Source organism: Pantherophis guttatus, chromosome 4 (genome assembly GCF_059756535.1).
Source record: "Pantherophis guttatus breed Tessera chromosome 4, ASM5975653v1, whole genome shotgun sequence".
NCBI lineage: Eukaryota > Metazoa > Chordata > Lepidosauria > Squamata > Colubridae > Pantherophis > Pantherophis guttatus.
Window position 1 is genome coordinate 55700200 of NC_142066.1, and position 26580 is coordinate 55726779.

General features: G+C 37.8%; 1 protein-coding gene across 6 annotated transcripts in view; it reads left to right on the forward strand.

Moving 5' to 3' along the window:
• Nucleotides 1–20494, forward strand: part of FMNL1 (formin like 1) — a 93846-nt gene extending 73352 nt beyond the window's left edge. For 4 of the 6 annotated variants that reach the window (XM_034415981.3, XM_034415979.3, XM_034415982.3 and 1 more), the window contains 17 exons: nt 1380–1454; nt 3161–3271; nt 3930–4079; nt 4323–4445; nt 5966–6200; nt 7908–8270; nt 10655–10779; nt 10860–11062; nt 11291–11525; nt 12452–12520; nt 13619–13699; nt 14215–14344; nt 14582–14745; nt 15963–16064; nt 17438–17533; nt 17705–17831; nt 20272–20494. In XM_034415981.3, the coding sequence (XP_034271872.1) occupies nt 1380–1454; nt 3161–3271; nt 3930–4079; nt 4323–4445; nt 5966–6200; nt 7908–8270; nt 10655–10779; nt 10860–11062; nt 11291–11525; nt 12452–12520; nt 13619–13699; nt 14215–14344; nt 14582–14745; nt 15963–16064; nt 17438–17533; nt 17705–17831; nt 20272–20375 (2493 nt within the window). In that variant the 3' untranslated portion in view covers nt 20376–20494. Of the gene's footprint in view, nt 1–1379; nt 1455–3160; nt 3272–3929; nt 4080–4322; nt 4446–5965; nt 6201–7907; nt 8271–10654; nt 10780–10859; nt 11063–11290; nt 11526–12451; nt 12521–13618; nt 13700–14214; nt 14345–14581; nt 14746–15962; nt 16065–17437; nt 17534–17704; nt 17832–19585; nt 19691–20271 lie in introns of all 6 variants that reach the window. The other 2 variants (XM_034415986.3, XM_034415980.3) reach the window with 1 other exon arrangement.
• The last annotated feature ends 6086 nt before the right edge of the window (nt 20495–26580 follow it).

The following is a 26580-nucleotide window of genomic DNA, read 5'->3' on the forward strand; positions in this document are numbered from 1 at the left end:
CTGTGGGGGCACCAGCCCTCTGGAATGAGCTGCCCCTAGAGCTTCGTCTTAGCCCCGACCTGCGTACTTTTCCCTGCGCCCTTAAGACCCTTCTGTTCCAGCAAGCCGGACTGGCCTAGTATGAATTTTTAAAATGGGTGTATGTGTGTTTTAATTTGCGGGCCAAATTTTATATTTGATGTTAATTGGTTTTAAATTTTATAAATCTATATGTTTTAATATGACTGTACACCGCCCTGAGTCCTTCGGGAGAAGGGCGGTATAGAAATCTAATAAACTTTCAAACTTTCAAACTAATTTTTTGGAATGTCATTAACAACATGCAACAAAGGCTAAACCATTATTGCTCTCACAAAGGGCTTGCTAAAATCCATTGGACCTGTCATTTAATAAAGAATAGAATAGAATAGAATAGAATAGAATAGAATAGAATAGAATAGAATAGAATAGAATAGAATAGAATAGAATAGAATGTTTTATTGGCCAAGTGTGATTGGACACACAAGGAATTTTTCTTGGTTCATATGCTCTCAGTGTACATAAAAGAAAAGATACGCTCATCAAGAATCATAAGGTACAACATTTAATGATAGTCATATGGTACAAATAAGCAATCAGGAAACAATCAATATCAATGTAAATCATAAGGATACAAGCAACAAAATTACAGTCATACAATCATAAGTGGAAGGAGATGGATGGTGGGAACGATGAGAAGATTAATAGTAGTGTAGACTTAGTGAATAGTTTGACTGTGTTGAGGGAATTATTTGTTTAGCAGAGTGATGGCATTCAGGAAAAAACTGTTCTTGTGTCTAGTTGTTCTGGTGTGCAGTGCTCTATAGTGTCGTTTTGAGGGTAGGAGTTGAAACAGTTTATGTCCAGGATGTGAGGGGTCTGTAAATATTTTCACAGCTCTCTTTTTGACTTGTGCAGTATACAGGTCCTCAATGGAAGGCAGGTTGGTAGCCATTGTTTTTTCTGCAGTTCTAATTATCCTCCGAAGTCTATGTCTGTCTTGCTGGGTTGCAGAGCCAAACCAGACAGTTATAGAGGTTCAGATGACAGACTCAATAATTCCTCTGTAGAACTGTATCAGCAGCTCCTTGGGCAGTTTGAGCTTTCTGAGTTGGTGCAAAAAGAACATTCTTTGTTGTGCTTTTTTGATGACGTTTTTGATGTTAGCTGTCCAGAACAAAAGTGTTTTAAGCAGTGAGTGGTTCCATTTTTGTTGACTGCCATGAACACACAGAGAATAAAATACTTGAGTCTGATTGCTAGAAGCTACTAATATGTATATAAACAGTTTAAACTCTTTATTGCCATTGCATGTCTGCAGTGTTCATCAAACAGTATTCCTCCCCTTTCTCTCCTTAAAGGTTTGTGGTGAGAAGAACCGTTTTGAGAAGCTGATGGAGTATTTCCGAAATGAAGACAGCAACATAGATTTCATGGTAACAAAATGCAGCAGAGGGGATGGTTGCTTGGTCATCCATAAGATTTCCTCTAATACTGTTCTCCAACAGGCACAGTCTGCCAGGAGATTAGCTGCTGTTCATGCCATGTTTCCTATCCCTAATTAACAAAGAATAGTTACCTGTTTTAAATTTATGCAGTAATTCATGCTTCAGCCCTTACGGAAGCACAGGTTGGCAAAATGTTGTAGAAACTGACGAACAATGTCTAGCTGTTTTGGGCTTGGGTAAAATCTTTAGCATGCCTTCTGAATCATTTTCGAGGCATACTCAGTAAGAGCTCAATAAGGCATCATTACAATTATAAATAAGGCGCTTAAAAACTAAACCAACTATATCAGTGATGGCTAACCTTTTTGCCATCATGTGCCAGGAGAGGGGGGGTGGGGGAGGTTCGCACTTGCGTATATTTTCTATGCGCCCTGCCCTGCATGTGCAACCCCCCCCGCACCGCTCCTGGCACGCAATGGCCCGGTAGGCCCATTTTTCTTTCTCATTTGGCTCCAGATCCTCTCTATGCATCTGGGGAAGGCGAAAACAGCCTTCCCCACCCCCTCTCTAGGAGGCTGGGAACAGCAAAAAAGTCACTTCCTGTCCAACCCGGAGTTGGGAAATGGGCCATTTCAGACCTCCAGAAGGCCTCTGAGGGGTGGGGAAGGCTGTTTTCACCCACCCCAGATGCATAGAAAGGATCTGGAGCCAGGTGAGAAAGAAAAACAGGCCTTCCCCACACACTCCCAGGCCCTCTGGAGGCAGGAAACAGCCTGTTTCTCTACTTCTGGTGGGCCCAGAAGGCCCGAAAATTATCTGGCTGGCGCGCACATGTGCGCCAGAGCTGAGTTGGGGTACCCACTGATATGGCTATGTGTGCCACCTGTGGCACGCGTGCCATAGGTTCACCATCACGGAACTATATAATGATATTCCCCATAATTTTTTTAAAAAAAGTCATTGAAACTCTCAATGTTAGTAAACATTTTTTCTAATTTTCAAAAAAGCCCAAAGTTATTCTTTTTTGTGTGTGCCTTCAAGTCCATGTTGACTCCTTATGACTGCTCAGGCAAGTCCTGCAGTTTTCTTCACAAGGTTTGGAAGTGGCTTGCCATTGCCTGTTTCCTAAAGCTGAGGGAGAGTGATTGGCATAAAGGTGGCTTTATGCCTATTGTAGGAATAGAAGTCACAATCTCTCTCCCTCTCCCTCTCCTCCTCCCCACTCTCTCTCTCTCTCCCTCCCTCCCCCCTCCCTCCCTCTCTGCAGTTTTCGTGGAAGACTTTTGGAAGTAGTTTGCCATTGCTTTCTTCCTAGGGCAGAGAAAGAGTGACTGTCCCACAAACATCAAGCTGATTTTGTACTTAAAGTGGCACTGGAACTCACTATCTCTCACTTTTTAGCCTGGTACATTAACCACTACATTAAACTGGTTGTCCCAAAGTTAATGTCTGATTATTTAAAAAATATACATGAGTTATATTTTTAAAATAATCAGATATTAACTTTGGGACAACCAGTTTAATGTAATGGTTAATGCACATATGTGTGTAGAGATGTAATAAGCAAAACGTATGAAAACCAAGTAAGGAAAGTCCACATGCCAAGAGAGTCTTAACCACCAAAATTCCAGCCCTTCAAAATTGTAAATCCTGTAGAGAACACATTTTTTTCTTCTCCATTCCCAAACATCTAGGTGGCTTGTATGCAGTTCATCAATATTGTGGTTCATTCTGTGGAGAACATGAACTTCCGTGCCTTCTTACAATATGAGTTCACACAGTTGGGACTCGATGAGTACCTACAGGTGGGTGGTTATTTTTAATGGCTCTTAATTTCACCTTAATTTTTCTTCATTTGAAAAGTGCTTTGCAATTCTGAAATGTGTACCATTGTTGGAAACAAGCAATAGTCATTAGTTAACACAGTAAAGATGTTTTATTAAATAAGAGATAACGATGGAATATTTGTGTGCTTCTCTACCTAATTTGCTGAGGCTGTTTTATTACTTTTGGAAATTGTTCTCTATATACTGATAGAAATTAGAATTAAGTTGCTTATAGCTGTATTTCCCTTTTTTATTTACTTTCCTTATAAACAGCACATTTCAATCTAAGTAAACATTCATTTTAAAACTGAAGCATTAATCTATAATATAATACATAGGTTTTGAAGGAATAAAATATTTGCAATAGATTTGGAGGTGAGAAGAGCATTTTCCAAAAATGTTCTGGGAAAATTTTCTGCCCTGGTTCTTTTAGCAAGTTTATTTGGGCTTTGTGTCATAAACAACGACAACAACAATGCCTACAAACATTTTATTAAAAAGAAGGAAAAAAAAAAGAAAAAGAAACATATACAGATGGACCATGTACTGACATTTATAATTCCAAAAGTTTATACTGTAAAGAATGATAATTCTGGCCGAATTTTTAAATAAAAGTTTCCTTCCTGTGATTTAACAGAAGCTGCGTTGTACAGAAAGTGATAAACTGCAAGTGCAGATCCAAGCCTACCTGGATAACATCTTTGATGTTGGTGCCTTGCTGGAAGATACCGAAACAAAAAATGCCATTCTGGAGCACATAGAAGATTTGCAAGAGGAAGTTGGACAGGTAGGGGGGCTGACTAAACAAATGCTATGGACAATGTACATCTGAAGATGGTCAAGAAGCAGCAATTGAGGAAAATGGGGTGGTTGGTGACCACCAGGTCACCGGGAGAATGTATTCCATCCCTACACCTGAAGTTCATATGCACAAAGTTCATCCTTGTTTGAGTACATAGGATATTTGTTGACTCTGCTTTATAGTTTGGCCCTCCCAAAACATATTCTCAAACATTGATTCTTTTCACAGCTCACAGAGAAACTCCAGGATGCAGAAAATGAATCTGAGGCCAAAATTGCTGAGCTAGAGAAACAGCTGTATCAGTCACACAATGAGCTGGAGATCCTGAGAGCAAGATCAAGTGATGAGACGGTATGGAAGCAAACAGAAAAGTGTTAGGAGAGCTGTTGATCAGAACGGATTTCAAAATAAGATTAGGAAAAGAAGTTACATTCTTTGTTATTAGCAAAGCACACTTCTGCAGTAAACTCAGGTCGTTGCACTCAAACCTCATTTGATATTGACGGTGTGTGTTTCAATTTTTTTTAAAAAATCTGTTTATTGCATAAATTTTAAAATATATAAAATGAGCATTTTATGGATCTCATGTACATGCAGCCTCCTGCATCACCATCTCATTGGAAGTGGAAAAGAAATGCAAAACATTTCAAGGTAAAATATTTTGGATCCGAAACATCTCCTTCCAACTTTAGAAAGTCTGATCCTACAAGAAAAATTCAAATTCATCTCAACCTTACATTCCAGCTGTGCAGTTAAAACCAGGTTCCAGCTGTGCAGCTAATCTTACCAGGTTCCAAAATCCTGGTAAGATCAGAATCTTTTAAACAAATTGCATATGTAATTAGAAGATCTGCTGCATCAGGTCAAGTATCCATCTAACATAGTTGCTCCTCCACAAAGCTCACAAGCTGCATATGGCCGGCAGATATGTAGAATTAATTGGAGATAACAGATGAGGAAAAGGTGTTATAATAGTGGAAGAATATTAATTGCCATGTAGGCATGAAAGGGCTGACCTGATCATCCACTCTTTCCCTCATCTTTTCTTCTCCACAACATACAGTCTGAAGATGGGTAGTCAGTAATTGACTGATTAGTCAACTGATTAGTCATCCCAGTTTAGTCCTCCTAGCTGTCACAAAAATTAGTTAGAAATTTGTGTCCTTTCACCTCCTCAATTCCTGGCTTCTAAATGTATTTATTTGCTTGGTTGTTTTATTTCCTAAAGGTTAAAAAAATGTGGTGCCACTAGGATCAGCTCTGCAAAAGCCAGTTACGGGGCTGGTTTCCTCACTCTTCACTTTTTTCTTTTTCTTTTTTCTTTTTGCTGTATTTCATCCCCCAGGAAGAAAAAGGGTAAAGGAAAAACAGTAGAGGAAAAGTGAATAGAAAGGCTTAATTTTTATAGAAGACATTAAACCCATTTGAACAAAAGAAAGTTAATTTAGTCCCAAATTTCTTTTAGATCAAAAATTAAATCTCTCATGATTACCTGAGTGGATTGGTTAGCTGGGTTATATTGTTTGCCCAACACATCTATCTTCCATGTGTCATGATCAATCATGAAAATAGGGATATTTACAATTCAGAACCTGTCACATTGACATGGACTACTTTCTCTTAGGAGTATCTGTCCTTCTATGTTTCCCCCCCAAAACTGATATGAGCTAGTGAGCTGTATAAAATGTTTTTTTTTTAAAAAAAATTCTAATAAACCCAGAATATTTTTCTTTAAAAATAGGAAAATAAGTGTCAAGTCCATACCATAGCAGCATACTCAAGATCTTAAAAAATAAGATCTTGCTCAAATTCAGAATAACAATAAATTCGCTAGGTTTTCTATTCAAAACTCTCTAAACTTTTTCTTTCAGGAGAAGCTAGATCAAATTAGCAAAGTTAATAAGTCAGAAAGCCCTTCTTGGCTCCCAATGCAGCTTCCACAAGAGCCAAAAAGAACTCCACTATACTCTGTCTTGGAAGAGAACCTGGAAGAACTAGAAGACAGAGGTTTTATCCGGATTAAGCGGAGGCCTGACAGTGATAGCATCATTGGCATTGAGGTCATCCCTCTTGTTACTATTGAAGCATCTTCATCAACTAGCACAGGTACATCCTCATGGGACAAGCAAGGTGAAGCCTTACTTAAAGCATTTTGCAATATAAATGAAGAATTACTTATGGGACCGCCTTCTGCCACCGATAGCCTCCCACTGGCCAGTATGCTCCCACAGAGAGGGATTCCTCAGGGTGCCGCCAGCCAGACAATGTCGGCTGGCGACCCCCAGGGGGAGGGCCTTCTCTGTGGCACCACCTGTCCTCTGGAACGACCTGCCCCCGGAGATACGTAGGATCCCAGATCTCCATGCTTTTTGCTGTGCCCTTCAAACTTTTTTATTTCATCAAGCCAGGCTGGCTTAACCCACCCACCCTTAGATATTTTTAATTGTTAATTGATTTTAGTTGGGGTGTTTTAAATTTATTGGACCAAAATTTGTTTAATTCTTTTTTTAAAAAAATTTAAATTTTGTATGTGATGTTTTTATTCTTGGCTGTTCACTGCCCTGAGTCCAGTGGGAGAAGGGCGGTATAAAAATCTAATAAAATAAAATAAATAAATAAATTATATGTTTTTGCTGTTGGATGTTGTTTAATGTGGCGATTCTGTGGTAACCCCAATATAGTAATTTTTGGTCTGACCTCTCATTGAATAAAATAAAATATTACATTGGGCAAGAAATATACTGCTTAGTTCTACAAATTAAATGTTAAATCTACATGTGAAGCAAATGAGTTAAAGAATCTTATAACTTTATATACAAAGAAGATAAAATACTGAATTTTATTTATACATATATTTCGCTAGTCACTCCAAAGAATTTGAATTTGCTATTCTGCTGGCAGAAATTCCAGAGGGAAATAAGTATTTCTGAAAAAAGCCAAACATGGTTATCCATAGTCTTTATCAATTGATTGTAAATGTCTAATAATAGTTGGATATTTTTTACAAGTTCTTTTTTTTAGCCACCACTCTAGTGGGCAACCATAATAAAAAATAGACAGGTGTCAGTTACACTGTGCACCAAATAGATTTTTCACCATTTAAATTGTATTAAAGTCCCCATCTATTAAATACATTAAAAATTATAATCCTCAGGTTGCCAATGTGCCCCTGATAGTTCACCATTCATAGTTTGGGAAACCCTGTCCTATATGAATACATCCCCACATGCAGCTAGTAGATCAAGGACAAGAATGGTTTAGAACTTTTTATCCTCAGTTAATATATGTAACAGAGGATTTGTTTGTTTTGCATCATTTTGTCTTAACGAAAGGCAATTCAGGTAGGAAACACTCCCATTTGAATTGCTCCAACCCATCAACATTTGTACTATATGGTCTCTTAGGTGGCCTATTTCCTGGAGACTACTCCATGATATGCAGCAGCTAAGAAATCATCACCTATGACAGGGGTGGGCAAATGTGGCTCTTTTACAACCTGTGGACTTCAACTCCCAGAATTCCTGAGACAGCCAAGCTGTGGACTTCAACTCCCAGAATTCCTGAGACAGCCAAGCTGTGGACTTCAACTCCCAGAATTCCTGAGACAGCCAAGCTGTCTCAGGAATTCTGGGAGTTGAAGTCCACAGGTTGTAAAAGAGCCACATTTGCCCACCCCTGACCTATGATACAGGAACAGGTATTTTAATCTGGTTGGCTCATATACTTTCTCTTTCCCAGGAGATTTAGGGAGGATAATCTTCCAATGGGCAGGACAGGAAGGCATTCCTCATATCATGTTCTGTTTTCTTTCAGATTATCCCTCCCTATCTACATCTCCTGTCCCCAGTCATGCTCCAGAAATACCACCGGCACCACCTCTACCTTCTATGAAAGACAGTGATTTTGTGGCTTTCCATTCTTCTCAAGAGGAGGAGCTGTCACCTATTCCAATTCCTCTTCAACCACCACCACCACCTCCCTTATCAGGGATCAATGAGCCTCCACCTGCCCCACCCCTGCCTGAGGTTGTAACGATACCTCAAGCTCCACCAATGCCGCCTCCTCCACCACCACCACCACCCCTCTTAACATTTGGTGGCCCAGCTGCTCCTCCTCCACCACCACCTCCTCCCATGATTGATGGAGCAACTTTGCCAGCAAGTACAGCTACTGCAGGTAAATTGTATATATTATTGTAGATCTTTCGTAAACAGCCACTTTATTTGCATGGTAAGATATATATTTATTTACTTCTCTCTTGAGATCAGAAGGTCACAAAAGAATTGTGAATTTAATGACATAATTTTTTTAAATAAAATTTTATTATAAATTAGAAACAAAAAACAGAATAAAGACTATAATGAAACACAATCACATACATACGACTGAGATTGATTCAACCCCCATATATATATAGTTTCTAAATAACATTACATATCATTATACTACAGCTTCAATTTGGTTTATCATACTGCATTTGTTAATCTTTTTGCATTTGTTAATCTTCTTATATCTAATATTCCCTTATTTATATTTAGCTTGCTATTTACATATCTATGCTACATGCTTCCCTAACATCTACCTCATGACATTTTTACTTCTATCCATTGGTACCATTTATCCCAGATTTGATTGAAAATTGATTCTTGTCTATCTTTAAGTATATATGTTAATCTATCACATTCTGCACACCAAAATTTTTTGTTGATAATCATCTGATCCGATGGTACTTCCTTCCCTTTCCAAAGTTGCGCATATGCAATTCTAGCCACAGTGGTAATGTGTATGAAAAGGTACCAGTCTGCTTTCCTTATGCCCCCAGGGTTTATTCCTAGCAAGTAGACCTCTGGTCTCAGTTGAAAACTGACTCCTGTAATCTCCATGAGCCAAACTTTTATCTTACTCCAATAGTTTTGGGCTTGTAGACATGTCCACCATTGGTGGTAAAATGTACCCCTGGCTGACCCACATTTCCAACATAAATTTTTCATGTCAATAAATCAGTGAATCCGCACGGAAATAAAACTAGAAATCTCATACAATAGTCTGCATTGTTCAGTTCCTAGTGCAAGAAAAGCATTCTTTGAATTTAAAAATATTGATGCATATGGTTCCTTGAGTATCTTATTGTATATAGCAGAAAGTTATAATCTAAATATGTAAAATAACTATATATAAATGATATATTCAGGTACTTTAGAGTTGGGATACTTCCTCCGAGCTGGTGCTTTCATTCTTCACTTTTATAAAAATTTCCATTTAAATCATAATATGTAATTATGAAGAAATGGATTTTTAAAATTAATCTAAAGCATCATTTATAGTTTATGTTCATGTATTTAATTAATTAACAGGGCAATTCTAAACTGAACATTTAGAATCTACTCAGAACCCTGATGAGCTCAGTAAAAATCACTGAACCTAACAAATTTTCAGCCTAACAGGTTACATGGTACATTCCTAACAATGTTATATGATTTTCTTGAGGATGACAGAGGTTTGGTGGTATTTACTGCTAAATGTAAAGGGGATACCAGGAACTATGACTCTGGGAAAAGAGGCAATATTACTTGCCAGACATCTACTTTTTTCAATTGCTCTTTCTTAAAATATTGTATGATCATATTATATGATCATATACCATTACCATTTCCTCAATAACAGAAACAGCAGCCTTTTAAAGAAATTAAAATTGAGATCTTTCATCTCCAAATTCTAGCTACTAGTCTGAAGAATACTCAAGGCTAGAAATTAGGAAGTGAATAGAATTTATATTCCATGCTGAGAATTGGTTTACCTCTATTTAGTTACTGCATTTATTTCTTGCTTTTGCTTATAATGGCATTCATTAAAAAAAAAAAAAAGAATGATGCTGAAAGACAATGATCGGGTCCAAATATTGTGCTAAACAGTGATTTTTTTAAAACCATGGTTTATTGCATGGCCCACACATGGCTGAGATCATACATTACTACTAAGTCATAAACTATACTTCATATATTTTAATTTTATATTGGTAAGATAAAATCAGATTTGTGTAACAGTGAGTTCTTGAACAGTGGCCTTTTGTAGGGCTCTGAAGACTGGGCTTTCCCCCCAGCTGTTCAGGTCTGGAGATTAGGTTAGCTTTGTTGCTGATGCAGTTTTATGACTGGAAAATGTAATTTAGCCAGGATGCCATGGGTTATTGTTTTAAGTGGTGGATTTTAATTTTTGTGTTATGCCAAAAGTCCCTGTTGTGAAGCATATCTCTAAATAAATAAGCAACCTTATGGCTTAATATGTTGTGGGAATCAGCCAGCTTCACTCTTTAGAACTCATGAAATTACATACATATTAAAAAATGGAACCTAGGTCTTCTCAATCCAATATTTTATCAATGATTGCTCAATGTTTCTACTAGTTTAGAAAGATTTAACTATATCAAGTTTATCACAGATGAGAGTTTCTCTTTCATTTTATGGCCAATCTGTAAGAAGGCCCTTGCTGAAAAATAAAATTGGGAAGAGACAAATGTCTGAGATGGTAGAGCACTTACAAACTTTCTTATTCGTTGGAAGCTGTCAAGATCAAGAAGCCTATACAGACCAAATTCCGTATGCCTGTCTTCAATTGGGTTGCTCTGAAGCCTAACCAGATCAATGGGACCATCTTCAATGAACTCAATGATGAAAAAGTCCTTCAGGTGGGTGCCTCTTTACTTTTTCTCTTCCTTGCCCACCCAATACATATCACTTTGTTTATTTTGGCTTCTCCTTGGTGCAGGAGCTTGACATGAGTGACTTTGAAGAACAATTCAAAACCAAAGCTCAGGGTCCAGGCAAAGAATTCAGTTCCATAAAGGCAAAGACTTTACAGAAAGCTCCCACTAAGGTTTCACTGATTGAATGCAACCGGGCCAAGAACCTGGCCATCACCCTCCGTAAAGGGGGGCTCAGTATTGACAACATTTGCAAAGCCATTCAGACGTAAGTATGTCCAAATTTTCTCGTCAATTTCACCTGCCATTCAAAAGGGAAGATTGAATTGAACACGTATGCATATCCTCATGATATCCACATTAGATATGCAAAATGTTTAATTTTGTGATGGAAAGCTACTTACTGTAATAACATATATAGTCCTGTCATCTAGAAAAACCCTTTAGGCCTCTCCTACCGAACCAGTTACTCCCAGCCTACTTTATTCTTGTTTAGATATGATTTACAGACCCTCAATCTGGATTTTCTGGAGTTACTGATGCGCTTCATCCCAACGGAATATGAGATGATACTAATCCGCAAATATGAAAAAGAGCAACGTCCACTGGATGAACTTTCGGATGAAGACCAATTCATGATCAAATTCAGCAAAATTCCCCGCCTAGCAGAACGCATGAACATCATGACATTCTTAGGCAGTTTTGCAGATACTGTACAACTCCTTCTGCCAGTAAGGAACAAAGCAGGCAACTGATTATAACCAAGAAGTGGTGTCAGTCAATAGTATCTTGGGTTAATATCAGTTGAAAGAGTCTGAAAATGGTTATAAAAGTTGATACAGTATCTTGACTGATGATTCTTCTAAAATAGTATTTTTCTTCTTTTTCAGTCTTCTTATTTATTCCAGGTGGCAGAAAAAAGGGCATGATTTGCTGAATGGCTTAATAAGAGCAGCAGAATGTAAATTGCAACTTTGCATAGGAAGTAGATCGGGGCTAAATGTAGCGAAGCATTTTCAAGTATCCAATATTGTTGGGGGAGAGAGAGCAACAAATCTGGCACTTAAGACATCAAATAGCAGCAGGCAGCAAATCCTTTTTACGTTTTTTACTTATTTTTTATTCTACCAACTATTTTTCTCTTCTACCAACTTGTGCTGATTGTGGAAGTAATTCAAACCCTTGCCAAGCCTTTATGTGGAATTATCCACTATGGCATTATCAGGGTTTGTCATTGAATTCCCAAGCCATGTTAAATTACCTCAGGGAAAAGATCGCAATTATCTGAAAAGATCCAGGTGTACACTTTGCATGATAAGCTAGGATTATTAAGTATCTGATGCAGCATCTAGCAGTGCTGGCAGCTAAAATGGTGTTTAAAAAATTATTGTTTTTTTCCTGTTCTGGTTGTATTCAAAATATTCATTCCTAATTTCATGATTTAAAAAAAAATCAAAAATGTTAAGAAATGTTTCTGGAATGAAGTCACAAAACAGGAAAACATAAATTTTGGAGGTTTGATAACTGAGTTTAAAATGTCCACATTTACATTTAGTTCCAATAAGTAATATCAATTAAGGTAGGTAGGAAATTAGAGTCAGAAGTTGTCAAACCAAGTAGGAAATCTGATTATGTCATTCTCACATTTCATTTGCAGCAACTAAATTTTCTGATTGTTGCTTCAATGTCAGTCAAGTCATCTACCAAACTGCGTCAGATTTTAGAGGTGAGGTTCCTTAAAGATAAGGTCTCCACAATCATTTAAGTTGAAGGACAATTTTTCTTTGGTCTTGGGTAGTAATAATTAAGTTGGCTCCCAAAATTTTGACAACTGAGTTGTACACTGTTGTCTACATATTCTTAAACATCAGAATACTTTCATGTTTTATTTATTTGTTAAATGTGTATACCACATTTCCTCCAGGAAGTCAGTGGCATGCATTGTATTCTAAACCCCCCCCCCCCCACACACATACACAACAATCCCATGAGACTGAAAAGTTATTTAGTATGCCACACTGGCATGAATTTTTAATAACATTAAGCAACAGAAGTCTACCCAGTTCACTTATTTGTGAATTTGTGGTGTGGGGATGGGTGGAGGGGGGGATGGAAGGAGTGAGTGAGTGAGTGAGGAAGGAAGGAAGGAAGGAAGGAAGGAAGGAAGGAAGGAAGGAAGGAAGGAAAGGAGGTAGGTAGGAAGGAAGGAAGGAAGGAAGGAAGGAAGAAAAAGGGAGGAAAGAAAGAAAGGTAGGAAGGAAGGAAGGAAGGAAGGAAAGAAGGAAAGGAAGGAAGGAAGGAAGGAAGGAAGGAAGGAAGGAAGGAAGATTGATTCTTGGAGCTTGACAGCAGACAGAATCTGCTATGTGGGTCCCTTTGATTCATGAATTTATTGGATTATGTGACAAAACCAATTATTTGTCATAACAGAATTCTGCTCTATTATGCATGTCTGGAAATATGCTATAAAGACATCAGAGCCATTGTAGACATATATTTCCCAAGCCTATAAGTGGAACTTGAGGTTTTCATCCACTCTTTCCCAGGATAACTGGGAATAAAAGACATAGTAAAATCACTATTATAATTATTATGATTAATAACCATTCATATGCTTTTTCATGAATATGTATAATCTTTCAAAGCCATCATTGATGTATCCCCCATCTCCCCCGCCCCAGTAGCTGGCCATTCTTATGAGATAAAATAAAATGATCTCCTCTTGTCTTCTTCCCCCTATTTTGGCCTATCAATGCTTTTAGATTCAGCTAAGAGATTCCAGTCAAATATGACTCATTTTAATTGCCTGTCTGCCTCTCCATAGATTGTCCTGGCATTTGGGAATTATTTGAACAGCAGCAAACGGGGAGCGGCTTATGGATTCCGGTTGCAGAGCCTTGATGCGGTAGGTGGGGTGAAGGCATATAATCCTTAGGACTTGCATCTAAAAGGAAAACATGGCCAAACAATAGGGTGTGAACTTGAAAGTTGGTTGTGGCCTCAAACCAGGAACGAGCTAAGGCTGAGAGTAATGTGCAAGATACAGAGCTCCAATTATGCATCAGCCACAGGTGAAAAATGCACACCACCCAATATGTGTCCTTGAGCATTTCAAACAGACTTCCATAATAGCAGTAGATTGTGCTTTCCAGTAATCTTTCCCAAGTTACTATAGTATGAGCCATTCAGCATTCCCTTACCTTGGATTCCCTGATGATGTTCAAGTTATCAGGAATGATAGTACTGTACTCCAAGAACATGTCTTCACAATATCAGAGGTATGTTTATAAAATACATCACCCAAACCCATGGAAATTAAGAAGAGGTGGGAAGAAAATTGCAGCAGCAAAAAAGGCAGGTGTTCTGTAATGGCTTGATATCTTAGTTTTTTCCTAACCTAACTGCTGTTTTTCTCTGTAGCTTCTGGACATGAAATCAACAGACCGGAAACAGACACTACTTCATTATATAGTGCGGGTGATCCAAGAAAAATATCCTGAGTTCCTGAACTTTTCCAGTGAGCTGCATTTTCTGGACAAAGCAGGGACAGGTATGGAGTGGTAGATTATGGGCAAGAATAGAACAGTGGGTCACTTTCCTAGTGAAAAATAGAGTGCTGCTTTTCCTCTTTGCTTATGAAAACTATAGGATGGCAATCGGTAGAAGATTGTCTGCCCTATAAAAATAATAACTCTAAAAGTGAAAGTAAGTGAGATGGAAGTAATCCAGACTGGCTGTTCTTGCTTCACCTATCCATGCCTTTTCTCTTTCCTTCCCACCTTTGTAGTGTCACTGGACAGCGTGCTTCAAGATGTGAGAAGCCTACAGCGGGGCATGGAGCTAGCACGCAAAGAATTCATGCGCCAGGATGACAGTATCATACTCAAAGATTTCCTAAAGACAAACATAGAAATGATGGAAAAGCTTCAGGCAGACAGTAAAACTGCGCAGGTAAGGAGACAATAAGCAGAAAGCTGCAATATCTCTTTATTTAAAAGAGGTATCACAGCAAATGTCTAGTAGCTTGGAAGAGAGTTCATCCACATGTTGGGAAATCAGAACTGTATTTCTTTTTCCACAATCCATTTATGAACTCTCATACCATAAATCATATTTTAAATGGATGTTGTATACCCTTATACATCCATGGACTTAAAATCCAAGCGATGTTGTGACTGCCTGGATCTGGATGGGGGACACAGACTTCAACAGAACCCAAGCACGATGCTGTGGGTGGAAAAGGATCTGATAGTTTATCATCATTAATTCTGGATGGCTGGGAGGGCCTTTGTGCAACTTTGAGTTGTGCACCAGTTGTGCCCTTACCTGGATCATGAGGCCCTGCCCACAGTCCATGGTCACTCATGCCCTACTTATCTCTTGACTAGATTACTGCAGTGCATTCTATATTGAGCTACCCTTGAAAAGTATTCAAAAACTGCAGTTAGTGCAAAATGCAATGGTGCACAGTCCTAGGAGCTCCTAAAGCTCCACTTATAAGTGTGCAAGTTGCATTGGCTGCCAGTTTGCTTCCAGACCGAATTCAAGATGTTGGTTGTTGCTTTTAATGCCCTACACGGCATGGGTCCAAGATATTTGAGGAGCCGTCTCTCCCTGATGGGACAAGCCTGCCCCATCACTTTTGTGCCAGCAAAAAAGGCCTGCTACAGATACTATCTGCTAGGAAATTTAGGCAGGATCAAGGAGAAGAGCCTTTTCCGCTGTGGTCCTATCCCTGTGAAACATTCTTTCATTGGAGGTCAGAACTGCCCCTTCCTTTTCATCATCTGGAAGAGTAAAAGCATGGCTTTGCTGATTGTCCTGGAGCCCTGAGAAGGCTGCTCACCACTGGAGGTGGCTGACAAGATAAGAAGATTTCATCCTTGTCCTGTCTGCTCTTGACTCTTGTAGGCATGGTTTTAGTGCAGTTTGTAATAATATTTTAATGTTGGTTTGTTTTAATCTTTGAGCTCTTTTTACTTGTTTCCATAACTTTAAGTCACCTAGAATCACCTTTTAGGGGGAATAGGAAGCATAAAAATATAATGATAGATAGATAGATAGATAGATAGATAGATAGATAGATAGATAGATAATAGTTTGTGATTGACAGAATGGCTCTTATAACCGTAAGTGTGAGTCGGTTACTGTTTTTGCTTGCTCCATAGGAGGCATATGAATCAACAGTGGAGTACTTTGGGGAGAATCCCAAGACTACTCCCCCAACTATGTTCTTCCCTACATTTGTACGCTTTATTAAAGCATACCAGGTAAAAAAAATCTGTTTCCAATACGTTGTAGCCTAATGTTTTAGCCTAATGACCCAAGGAGACTATTTGGGTTCATCTCTTGTCTGAATCATGAATCCTCAAGATGGCTGTTCTCTTCTGTTTTCCTGTGTCACTTTTGCAATATGAAGAGTATTGAAGTAGTTTCCTCTACTGAAGTTTTGTAAAGCTTGGTCAGAAGATGGATATAAGGAATCTTAAATTATTGAAATATAGTAAATCAGTTTTTCTTTAACCTAAAACCTCATTGGTCATCTGGGCTGAGTATTATGAAATGTGTAATTCCATTATACCTGGAGGGTATCACATAGGACAGGACTGCACTAAATCAATGTAAAGTTGATACAATAAATGTGTTGTAGAAATTAATTAAATAATTATGAAAATTGTTCAGGTCTCAGTTGATCTATTCGGGGGAGTAGTGGGGAGGTTGACTGAGTTCATCAATTCTCTCCCAAATTGTTTAGTTGACTGCAACTATTAAGCTATTTTCATCATGGAAATTCTCCCATTTTACTGTCTCATTTTGAAATATCATTTTGTAGATGATATTTGCTCCTAATTTCTATTGTTTTCATGGCAGTTATTACTGCAGGGATACAAAACAACCTTGTGGTAAAGGACTATTGATGATGTTCACAGAAAATTGCATGAATGTAATTGTAGTTCATAAGCAAGGGTGTTACAATAGTTTCTTCCAATAATATCAGCTCATTCTTATATCTTAATTCCTTCTAGTATTAAAAAAGAATATTAAAAACTGTTTTTTCTTTCACCTGATGTAAAGTACTGGGGTATTTTTTTAATTGTAGCTTTAGCTTGTTGGGATTGATTAATGCCACCCTTACAATTTTGATTTTTTTGTTTTTGTGGCTTTCATGTAATTTATACATATGCATTTTCATGCAATGAACAGTGAGAAGAATTACAATAATATTGATGGCCAAGTGTGAGGGAATACTATACCAGTTCAGAAAAATAGAGAATAATAATGTATTACTTTATTTTGTGCTTCTAAGAAGGTGCAGTTTCTTGAAAATGGGAATTAGGGATAAGAGAATACTGTATATGCTGTGATCTTAAAAGCTCATTTCCATAATATATGGGATTATTTCAAAGAAAGAAAAGCAGAACTTGCAAAGGAGAAATGGGCCATAATCTTTATTGAAAGGAAAACATCTTATTGTATAATAAATCAGTGTTTCTCAACCATGGCAATTTTAAAATGAGTGAACTTCAATGCCCAGAATTCCTTACCAGCAAAGTTACTAAGGTTGAAAAACAGTGGTCTAGATGAGATATACATGTTTGCTTAATGGGATTATTGCTTCTTTCCTCATTCCACTAATATAAAGAAAGCAGAGGAAGATATCAAAGTATGGAAGAAGCAAGAAGCAGCTGCCAAAGAGGAGTCAGTTTCCCCTGACAAAGAGGAACAGGCAGTACCCAAGGTATGGGTTAAGATTTTCTCATCCTTTCCTTGTGTTCCAAAATCCACAACATATCCTGCTCCATAAGTGCACTTACTTCCTATACACCATTGTTGGGTGAGCTTGCTTTATAGACACCTTCAGTTTCATCACGATACATGGGTAACCATAGCAACGGTTTCTCTTCCTTAGCAATCTCCCACCCATAAAGCCAAGCGACAACAGATGGACCTCATAACTGAGCTGAAGAAAAAGCAGATGGTGAAAGAGCCTCTCATTTATGAAGAAAAAGATGGTGCCATTGAAGACATCATTTCAGGTGAGAAGGGAAATTGGCAGCTTGATCAAAAAATTCTGAAATCTCTGCAGATCCTCCCTAGAGGCCCAAAGATGAAGTGAGAACTGCTCAGAATCCTATTGACAGGAAAAAGTGATCCTTTGTAACCTACAAATAATTTGTCCTGAATTACTGTTTCTCTTTAGATACCCAGTTCTAGATGGGAAAGCAAATGAGGTATAGCAATATTTTTCATTGCATGGATATTATTGAGGTTCTTCCTGCATATCTCTGGGTAGCAAGAAGCTGGCATGTGGTTTTTACTTCTTTGGGTCCCTGCCACATTCGTTGAGAAGGTATCATTATGTAGCACATTTCTAAGGTCCATTGAAGCTGCACACTTAACTTTCCTTATTGCAGATGTAAACTGTTATTTTTTCTCACAGTTTTATCCTGCTTCTTTTTGGGGGGGGGGTAAAATGCTCAAAGCACTATCAAAATATCAAACTATTTAAACCCATCAATAGAAATAGAAAATACAATCCAGGAAAGTATGTACAAATGTACAAATAATATACACCATGAGTAAGATTAGTTTAGATTTAGATATACAACTGGATTGATGAAGGCAAATTTCCCCTTCCAGCACTGAAAAATACTTCAGTATGCAAGGGATTGAAACTTTGTAAAAGAAAACAAGCTGTAGTACAGTGAAAATGGGAAACTCCTGAAAGTCATAGGAAATTAAAATGTATGAGCAGAGCTTTGATCATGGAAGGCACCTTTGCTCCTGGTTCTCCCCCCTCCTTCCCCTCATCTCCTTGTGTCTTCTATGATACTTCATGTAGCCTTTTCAGAAACCCAGAAAGGTTTCAGGGGTGGGGGGGATAATAAGTACCTCTACTTCTGTAACCCTAATTCATGCCCAAATCTGAATCCAAACCAGTTTGTTTAAATCTTCCCTGGCAAATTTTGTACAGATTGGTAGAAGCTAGCTATACATGGGCACATGATCTTGAAGCTCTATGGGACTTTAAAGGATGTTTCTGACACTAGCTGTTCATTTACTTCTGACTTTTTGACTTGCTTCCCTTTTGCCCTTCTTAAGCCTTATCACTTCTTTTGGAAGTCACGTTCATTTGCTTTTACTAACCCCTGCAAAATACCACACTCAATTTAGATATACCCCTATCTTTCTCTGCCTTGGATTCTCAAAGAATACATCCATCTCACAAACAGAGAATTTGGGGATTAATATTGTATCATGGCCTCAGCATCTAGCCAACCGTGCTAATTTCAGAAACTGAGGAGCTCAGCCTTAGTTTGTTTGTCTATTTGGTTTCCATTCCACCTCGTTCAGGAACTCAGGACGGTATCCATAATGCTCCTGCCTCCTAGTTTTCTCCACAGCAACAATCTGTTAGTATTGGATGGGGAACACCTGGTAACATGAGGTTGTTGCTAAACTGAGAAACCTGGAAGGAGGAAATAATTGGGTAATCACTTAGATATTATTAAGGAAACTGCACAGACTCAGCCAATAGCTCACTCAACGGCATCTTGACCTTGAATCTGACATGGGGAGTTGGGGGGGGGGGTTGATGGCTCTGGAGAGCCTCTAAGGGAGAGCAGGTAAGCTATTCCCTAGATAACCTTTTTAGGAAAGTACAGTAATACAGCTGTACTATCAAGGTATATTTCTTTGAACAATCCATTCTGTCACTTGCCTACTGCTTTTCCTTTCTCTTTTCCTTTCTTTGATTCCTTTCTTTCTTCCCTGAACTGTCCTTTTTTAGCTTTGAAAACTATTCCTTTTACTGCTCGGACGGGGAAACGCTCATCTCGCCTCTTCTGCGATGCCAGCTTCAATGAAGAAAGCCCACTGTAGCTTGTGGCTTTAGGTAACATTGGTCAGCAGCAGAATTTATTTGGGGGAAGGAATACGGCAGTTAGCAATTAGCATGGCAGATTAACTCTTTCCAACAGTGAGAAGATTCTCTGAATGTATTTGGAGCTCCTATCCTCATTGAATCTGGCAGAATGGGACCCTCTTTTTATCCTCAAATTCCCATCCGACAGGAAAATTACACTCTCTCGATGAGCATCGTGACTGGAGATTTAATCTTGTCTCCCCATTATATCCATCTTGCTTATACATAGATACATAGTTATATATTTCCCAAGTAAAGAGCAAAGAACAAGTACTTTTATGCTGCATGCTTATTTTTAATATGTACTGGAATTTTAGTGTCTGATGCAAAGATTTAGTTTTCTTGGCAACTGCCAAATTTTAAATACACTTAACAAAAGTCTATCTCAAGGCTGGAATCCCAGATTTTTTTCAAACATACTGAATACTGAGAAGCAGGTAAAATAATTTCTTTCCTATATATTAAAATGTTCTGAATTATAAAAAAAATTGTCGGGTAGAGAATATGTATCTTAAAAAGCCATAATTGAGTTTTGTTTTCTTTTTTGGCAGGTCTACGTATCCAGCCATACCGGCGGGGGGATACTGGTCGGCACAGTGGCAAAAAACGAACCACTGGGCAGACTCTTCAGGCGACCTCCGAGATCTCACTGTGACAGATTTGAATGAGAACAAGCTAAATAAGCCTTGGTTTGCTGAGTGAAGCAAGAACTCAGACCAAGAGGCCTGGACCAAAGACTTTTCCCACCAAGGAATAAAGGGACTCAGGCCAGGATGACTGTCCTCTCCCCTTCCCCACATACACACTTACTTATAACCTTTGCACATGTAAATCCTGCTGGCTATGTTGCCCACTGGATCAACAATATTTCTTCATCTAATAAGCAACTATAATCTTGGCCACATTTGACTGACCTACCATGGCAGCAGTGGGCAGGATGGGGAGGCTCAAGTCTCTAATACAGGGACAGCCAATGGTGCTAGAAACCTCCACCACCAAATCAATAAGAAACATCTTCCACCTCCAAAAATCTTTGTGGCAGCTGCTGCCTCTAAAGAAGAAGAAAGCAATTTGATCCAGATTCTTTCTCTCTGCTTTCTTTTCTATCCAACCTATTCTGGTTTCTTTATCTAGGGCATTCACTCTATTTTAGTTTTTCAATTCCTCTTCTATCCTAGAGACAAGGTGGGAGAGGATTGTCTGTTTTCTTTCAAGTGTGACAAAAAATTATGTTTGTCTAAGTACTGATGTAGAATGATTACTTCCTGGGAAAGTGTAACCTCAGGATCATTTAAGCCATTATAACATAGCAAAACAGGGCTAATTAATTAGTAAATCCAAGCTGTTTCTGAGTGGAGCAAACACCCTGTATACAAAAGCATCCTGTTCCAGCATTTTTAAAAATTTTTTGTAAAGGTGCTGCATTAATTTCATCACTTTAGAATCAAAACCATATTCAGCATTTCAGCTTTCTGATATAGAATGAGTTGGCTTCAGTGGCCTGTAGCTTTTTCTTTCACAAAATTTCATAATTGCTTCTGGCCACATCGTCCTGTTGCTTCCTTAGAATTATGAATAATAAGGCAAGTTCTTAGAATTGTGAAAAGAAATGAGGAAAGAACAGGAATCATAGGAGGGTTTTTTTTTTTTTTTTGGTCCTCTTTATACATTTCCATACAGTCCAGGTCTGCCCCTTGTTGTGGCCTATATTTCACATTCAACTACATGTCAACTGTAACTGCATGATCACAGTTGCATCCAATGTAATTAGAAACCCATTGAAAACAATGTTGCTCTTCTCCCTCTCTAGCAAAGTTTCCCATGATTATATATTCTTCTAGAATATTTAATGAATTCAGCATCCTTTTCTAGCACAACAATCAATCTAGGGAGTTAATCTGATCAGTTGAACAGCATCTCAGGATTTAGCAAAAGTTTGGCACTTTCAAAAACTACTCATTCTGAGTGTTGGTGACAATCACACTGGTTATGGGAATTGCTGTTCTTTTCCTTGCCACATGGTGTCATTCTTCTGTGGGCTTTAACAATTTTTTCTTCCAGGTTGCTGGCAGTATATATTACATATTATATATAATATATTATCTCCTCATCTCCAATCTTTAGATGTACAGATGTCATACTCTTATGAGCTTTACTACAAGAGACAAAAAAATATAGAGTGGAGGTGACAGTAATTAGGTAACTCAGGAGATCTTTAATAAAGATTTAATCCATCATTGCAATGCATAGTTCTAATTCTATACTGAGATATACAACTGTTAGTTCATCTGAAGGATACCACATCCTAATCCAAATGCATGTTTCCCCACTTTCTGGAAGCCTGGGGAAAAGGGTTAACTCATGAAAAATGGTTTTTTCCTCCCCTTTCCTTTCCCCCACCTTTTTTTGCTGGTTCCACTGCACAGGCAACAATATATCTTACTCCCCCTCTCAAATCAACCCAAATTTTTATGGATCCTAGCTTTCCCTTCATTTGCTGAAGGAGAACTAATTATATCTCCTAAAATATGTAGAGGGGAAGAGCAACATCTTCATGCCCCTCTTTTTTGGGTGGGTGGGTATGCGGAAGGCATGGGTTACAGTACCATCATTCTGTATAATCTGACTCCATCTGGAGCACTTTATGCCTGCAGGGACACTTATGCAAAGTTGCACTTTTGCTTTCCCTCTCAAACTCCAGCATGCAAGCTTCACAGCAATAACTACCTATTTCAGGAGAGATTAGATATGCATGGACAAATTTGTTCAGTCTCAACTTGGATGAAACAAAATCCTCAACCACCTTTAGCAATACTACGGCCATGTCCCTACTGTCCATCCCAAACTTGCTGTAGACTAGATATGCTTAGAAGCCCAGTTTTAGGCTACCATTGCTTTCCCTATAATTTAAGAAAAATTAAAATTATTGCAGCAAATGCTCAGAATAGCACAATTCTTTATGCCATGTCTGGGAGCAAGGGGAAAGGTGTGGGGAGGGAGGGTTAGTAAAACAACTGAATGTGGAACTTAATTGTTTTCTTAAAATGCCTTGAATCCTGTAGATGAGCCACAATGCTCTACATGACTTGTTACTTTGTATACATTATTTTTATATATGGTGTGTAAATTGCATTTAATCCAAAGCAAGTTAACAAATGAGAGAATATAATACATGTATTGTAACAATGAAAATTATGTTCTTGGTGTTGGGAAGTACACTGGGCTCAGATTTTAAAGACAGGAAAAATTCAAAATTGCACTACAAAAAATCCGTCAAAGAGGAATTAATACAATTTGCAATAATATCAAGGTGTCCACAGATACATCCTATGATCATAAACTCATGGCAGCTCAGAATTCTGTTCAAGATGTAGGATAAGCAAAAGTGCTTAGAGACTACACAACTTGGTACACTTGCCCTACAAATCATCTTTCTGTCTGGTTTTTAAATAATGACTCTTCATAGTCTTCTCAAGCTTCATACCCTCTAGATGATATGGTAGAGGAAAACTACCCAAGTGAATAGTATAACAAGTACCTATTTTACCACTAACAGCAAAAATTGCCTCCTCATTCATTGTCACGTTGAGTTCACAGGCTGTTTCTCCTCCTACTCCTACCCCACCCCCCAAAAGAATAAAACCATCAGTTTAGGTGGCATGTAAAAGGTGTTGCAACTTAGTTCAAATGCAGGTGGCTATATCCATGAGCTTTTTCTCAGCAGATATAGTTTGCCTTTCAGAATGTGTTTTCAACTTCCCAGTTCAGCCAAGGAAATAGAAACATTTTTTTACTGCAAACATATCTGATAGTTGTTAATCCATGATGATAATAGATTCAGAATGATTTCCCTCCGAGTATTACATGTCGCATAGATAAATTGATCTGATCACTTTCAGAAATTAAATATTTGAGAGACTAACCTTTGCTGTGATACTACAGTTTTGCTTACTGTATATAACTAGTCTCAGATTACTCTACTATTGTGATTAAAATCTGTACAGTACTCTAAATTTTAAGATTGGGTTTCTACCACACTAAGCCGATTTTTTTTTAATATACATGAACATCCCACCATTTTTTTAAATTTATAAACCCTTGTTTGTTCGAGACATAAAGCGACTTTCATGGGATCTCCATTTTATCCCAACAGCCACATTGGGCTGGGCTGACAACAAATGGCTGACCTAAAGATACCACTTAAGTATCCATAGCACGTATTCAAGTGTCCATGAATGAACTTGGAACTTTATTTAAGACCAGTCATTCCCACAATAGTTTAAAGCCTTTCCTGTTATTGCATTGTAGGATTTGAATCAAAGGTTGAAACCTACAAAATCTACAAAGATCCAAAATGGTGACTATTTTGGTTTTACAAAATTCAGTCTTGCACTTTATGACAAGGCCAAGTTACTAAGCTTCAATAATAATTGTTTCGGATCCAGACAACACAATAGACCTCAAATTGGATAAAATGCACCGTGCAAGGGAATTAAGAAATGCCAGCACTTTGAGTTGAGATTTTCAGTTGCACATGGGTAAAGGTAATCTTTCTAGCATTGTCTTGGCAAAAGAAAGGCTTACTTTTCAATTCACAAGGCCAAATCTTGCAGCAGCCCTCCTGATAATGGCTCTTCCCCAGCTTTCCCCATAATTGGCAATTTATTTAAAATTTTATTCTCAAATTTTTATTCCCAAATACAAATCAATTTTAAACTGTATGAATTACAATTTAAGATGTGGAAAATTCTTCAAAAGACAAACACTTATCAATGGTGGGCAATAATTTTTTTATGAAGCAATCCCTACTATAAAGGACAGCAGACAGCCCGACACCAGCATGAGCTAGTTTATGGTTTTCCCACAGAAATCACTGTGGGGAGACAGTATGCTGGCTTTGGTACATGATGAAACTCACATCTGCACCAAAATCACAGAAGTTGTATACATCTGTTGCAAAATCGTAAACTGCACTTGGTCATTAATGAGTAACCACAACATTTTTAGATATTCACCCACCCTTAGCCAAAGTTCTGAAGAAAAGAGAAACAGTAGAAAAACATCTAGCCAAATAAATAGACACCACCAAAATATGAGCTAAAGGCACTGTGATTTAATTTCCTTGATTGAAAAAGGTACATTTAGGCTTCATTTGGGTTACAACTTCATTGACAGTTAAAAATAACATCAGTCATTCTTAATCTTCACAGAATCACAGACAATATATATTGTGCTTGTATAACATGATTATCCACAATTAATAAAATTTACTTTTCTGGACTGAAACCGCACATTGAACCCTAAACTAACATAGCACAGGTCTTTTCAGAACACACCAGACTAACTATAGCTGGCAAGTTTGTGGTTCAGTGCATCACATGAACATAATCAGTGATTTTCATTTAAAATCTATCTGTACGTTCTTACTTTTCCCTCTTTCCCCCCTCCATTAAAATATATATTTTAAGTTGAAAACAACAAAATGAACACTTTTAATTGAAGTATTAAGAACACAGTTTAGAAGGATCTTTAGGCCACTCTGGTTACTACCCTGGTTTTGGCAAAAGCAACTCCAGTCTAAAGAGCTGTTCCAAATAATTATTTCATTCTATTCATTTTAAAAAGCTTTGTGGCATTTCTGAAGCTGGACTGGAGGGGAAAGTATCTAAGACAACAGGCTGTAAGGCTGAGGCTTTCTAGCATTCCATCTCTTGGCTTTTTCAAAACCAATATAATTTTAACATTGGAAAAATAGACAAACTTCTAAGCTCATTTTTGCAAGGAAATTGGTTATTTAACAGTTTAAACACTGGAAGCAAGGAAGTTAATAAATTCTTCACACAGAAAGCTCACACAGAAAGCTAATATTTTAGCCTAAATTCTCTAGAGTTTTAAAAAAATGGCTTGGTTCATATAGTGCCCCTAAATACTATGACCAAATGAGTTTCATCATTTGTTCAATATGCCATTGTGGTTTGGCTTGATGCTACACAAAGTTGATTTATATATCACAGTAAAAAAGAACATACACCTGCAGAGACATAACATGATCTATGAGCTCGCTATCATTACATTATCACAATGCAAATCTGACAAAATAACTTCTTTCTTTATACCAAAAAACAAAACAAAAAGAGAAAAGTATGCATGAAGTAAATGCATGAAGAAGAAAAAATAATGTGCTTTTCTGTACATTAATCTAGATCCCTATTTCTTGATTTAGGGTCTGCTACTTCATTTGCAGGAATCAATATGCTGCAAGCAGATTAATGTTTTAAGAACTGGAGAGGAAAGACCCCTGGATTACAGCCGCAGATACCTAAGATATCATGATAAACTTTCAGATTTTTCTAAATGTGTCAGTTTACTCCCGTTGCATATAGATACTTCATTTTGCTACATTTCTTTTCTCTTGACTGGATCATAAGTCAGCTATTCTTGCAAATTAAGAAAAGTGCTTGAAAGAGTCAAGATTTCCACAAATGATGTTTTTAGGAACATTTAGAGAAATGTATTGGTAACTAGGAGCTGTTTTTTCCTTTCCACAAACAGAATGGATAAGCTCCCCAAGCTGTACAATCTATAGAGGGCAATTTGTACTTTTTTAAAAATATGTTATCCACAGTTAGGAATAAATTGACAGCTGTGATTGGCTCTACAGCCAGTTTCTTCTCTATAATTTTTAAAAATCATTTCTTGAGTTCCAACCTGAAACTAGGTGACAGTAAAAAATAGAATTTACCCAATCTCTCCAGCTATATAGATAGATAGAACAACTAAACAAGGGCAGATCCGCCATGGTTTCCCTTTCAGGGTCCTTTTTGAGCTGCGCCTGGAGGCTTTGGGGTGAGCCGATAGAA